Below are 2,238 nucleotides of genomic sequence, written 5' to 3'. Positions count from 1 at the left end.
ATGAATTATGTAATATATTGAATTCTGATGCACAGGGTCTGTACACTTTAAGGCATTGTGCCAATACTCCTACTATTTTGATTGTTACTTTTCCACTCATCAAGAAAGTGATGGAACAGTTACTAAAGTAACTTACTATTATGGTGCAGGCTTTTTTTGGGGGGGGTGGGGGCCGGCTTATTACTTTTTTCATTTATTAAGTTGCTATTTTTTTTTTTTTTTGTAAAATGATAAAATACAAACATCAATATAGTCTCTTTTATGGTTCACAATAAAATCGCACATACAATAATCATAAAACTAGTAATATTGCCAACATAATAATTTACACAATTGTTACCATGATTTGTTATGATTAAATCAACATCATTTCACCTTGGTCTACTATCAATTCTACTTTAATTATACACCAATTATAATAGTCCATATCAACGATTGTGAAAATATTAAATATGTACCCTTAGCCTATTAATAGAGAAATACAAGTGAGCTTCTTGCATTGTTCACCATGAGCATCACCTATTAGTGCCAGAATTACTACCTTCTTCTTCCTTTTCAGCATTTTGATACCTGTATAAAGAAGCGCATACCAAGTAATAACCAAAGTTAAGCACTCCCACCACAACTAACAACCAATACACATTATCTAGCCTCCCATTATTTATATTATTTGGTAACCATCCAGTAACCCTTCGGACAAGATCAATCAAAGCCGTGCTCAAATAATAGGCAATCCCTATAATCATTGCAATCATTGCAGTTGATGTACTTCTGAGTGCCATAGGAAATTCTTGATAATATAATGCAATTTGTCCTAAATGAAACGCTTCTCCGATGCCAACCAAAACTAATTGTGGAAATAGCCACAAGGCCAACATGGGCACTATGGCCTCAGGCTGGCCTTGGAGATGGTGGGCTTGCGCTATTTTGAGTCGCTTCGCTTCCACTAGTGCTGAAATTGCCATACTTAGAATGTTTAGCACATGTCCTAATCCTATTCGTTGGAGGTATGTAGGAGACCTACGAGTTAGCTTCTGCCACATAGGATATAGGAAGTGATCAATAATTGCAAGAAATACAGATGTGGAGATCATGCATAAAACTAGGATAGACCCAGCAGGGATTTGAAAATGAGGCCCAAGGTGGCGATCCATGGTTAAAGCTTGGAGGATTGTCAAACTGCCTTGCCCCCCCCCCCCCCCCCCTCTTTTCATAATTTGCAAATATATTTAATAGTAGGCTAAAGTTTGACTACAAACTTGTTTATCACTAAAAAATTAATATAATTACATATTTTGAAAATCTAATTATTGAATTGTACGTTTTTTTATATTTTTAACACATATACCAAATTTCGTGTCAATCGAATGTTATTTACTATTTGATTTTTGTATATTCAGATTATTTAACCTAATTAATTAACCAAGTAGATACTAAGATTTATTATTCAGATCTAGGTTAAACGCAAACAATCATATCACTAAATGCGAAAAAGTAAATAAGATAGTAATATGATGACCTAGGGAAACTAATAAAACCGTTTAGTTTCAAGATAAAAAACCTGTGAAGGATTTAATCTAATTTACCCTTAAGGCAACAAATTCACTATGATAGAATGGAAGTTTTACAATAAATTTAAATCCTAAATCTAAAGCTACATCTTGTAGTACTTACTCATACTACCACATGTAGCTCCAAATCCACAAACTTTTCTATCTGAATTTGTCGCACACAAACACCCATGTTTGTGACTTTGAGATCCCACTCAAAGGTTTTAGATCATTAGCTATGTCAGATCTCATTGACGCAACTTTAGATCTACCGATTCTAATAATGTGTAGATGGAATTCCAACAATGACTTTCAAAGGAGAAGGCATAGCACTTTTTAGATTTCAAAAGAATACACCTCCAAAGTCATAACAAAATGTGCCTTAGTGTTTCCTTTAAATACTATGTAAAATAGATCTAAAACCTAATCACTTAATAGGCTTAATGAGCTATTGGGCAAATTAAAATCTGAAGATTTTGCATCTTGATCGGTCGAATTTGGCATGTTTCAAATTCTTGAACCTGTGGCTTCCTTTTTTGTATTTTGACTTGCAGCACCTTGAACATTATCTAATCATACCTATAGACTTAGGAATCTATATCTAGACAAGTTTGTGTTCACGGTTTGTCAATTGTTCTAAACTTTTAGAACCTTACAGATTCATAAACTTATTTTTATGTATAATTTT

General features: G+C 33.5%; 1 protein-coding gene across 1 annotated transcript; it reads right to left on the bottom strand.

Annotated features, from left to right (window-relative positions):
* Positions 1-289: 289 nt before the first annotated feature.
* Positions 290-1,187, bottom strand: LOC136061137 (protein NRT1/ PTR FAMILY 2.6-like; the record flags this gene model as incomplete). The annotated part of the gene is given in 1 exon segment (XM_065782774.1): positions 290-1,187. A coding segment is annotated over 1 exon segment (672 nt), but the record flags the coding sequence as incomplete, so codon positions are not given.
* Between the last annotated feature and the right edge of the window lie 1,051 nt (positions 1,188-2,238).

The sequence above is a fragment of the Quercus suber genome, unplaced genomic scaffold, assembly GCF_002906115.3.
Source record: "Quercus suber isolate HL8 unplaced genomic scaffold, Cork oak 2.0 scaffold_313, whole genome shotgun sequence".
Classification (NCBI taxonomy): Eukaryota; Viridiplantae; Streptophyta; class Magnoliopsida; order Fagales; family Fagaceae; genus Quercus; species Quercus suber.
Note: the sequence above shows the minus strand (reverse complement) of the source record. Positions and strands in the feature narration are given on the sequence as shown.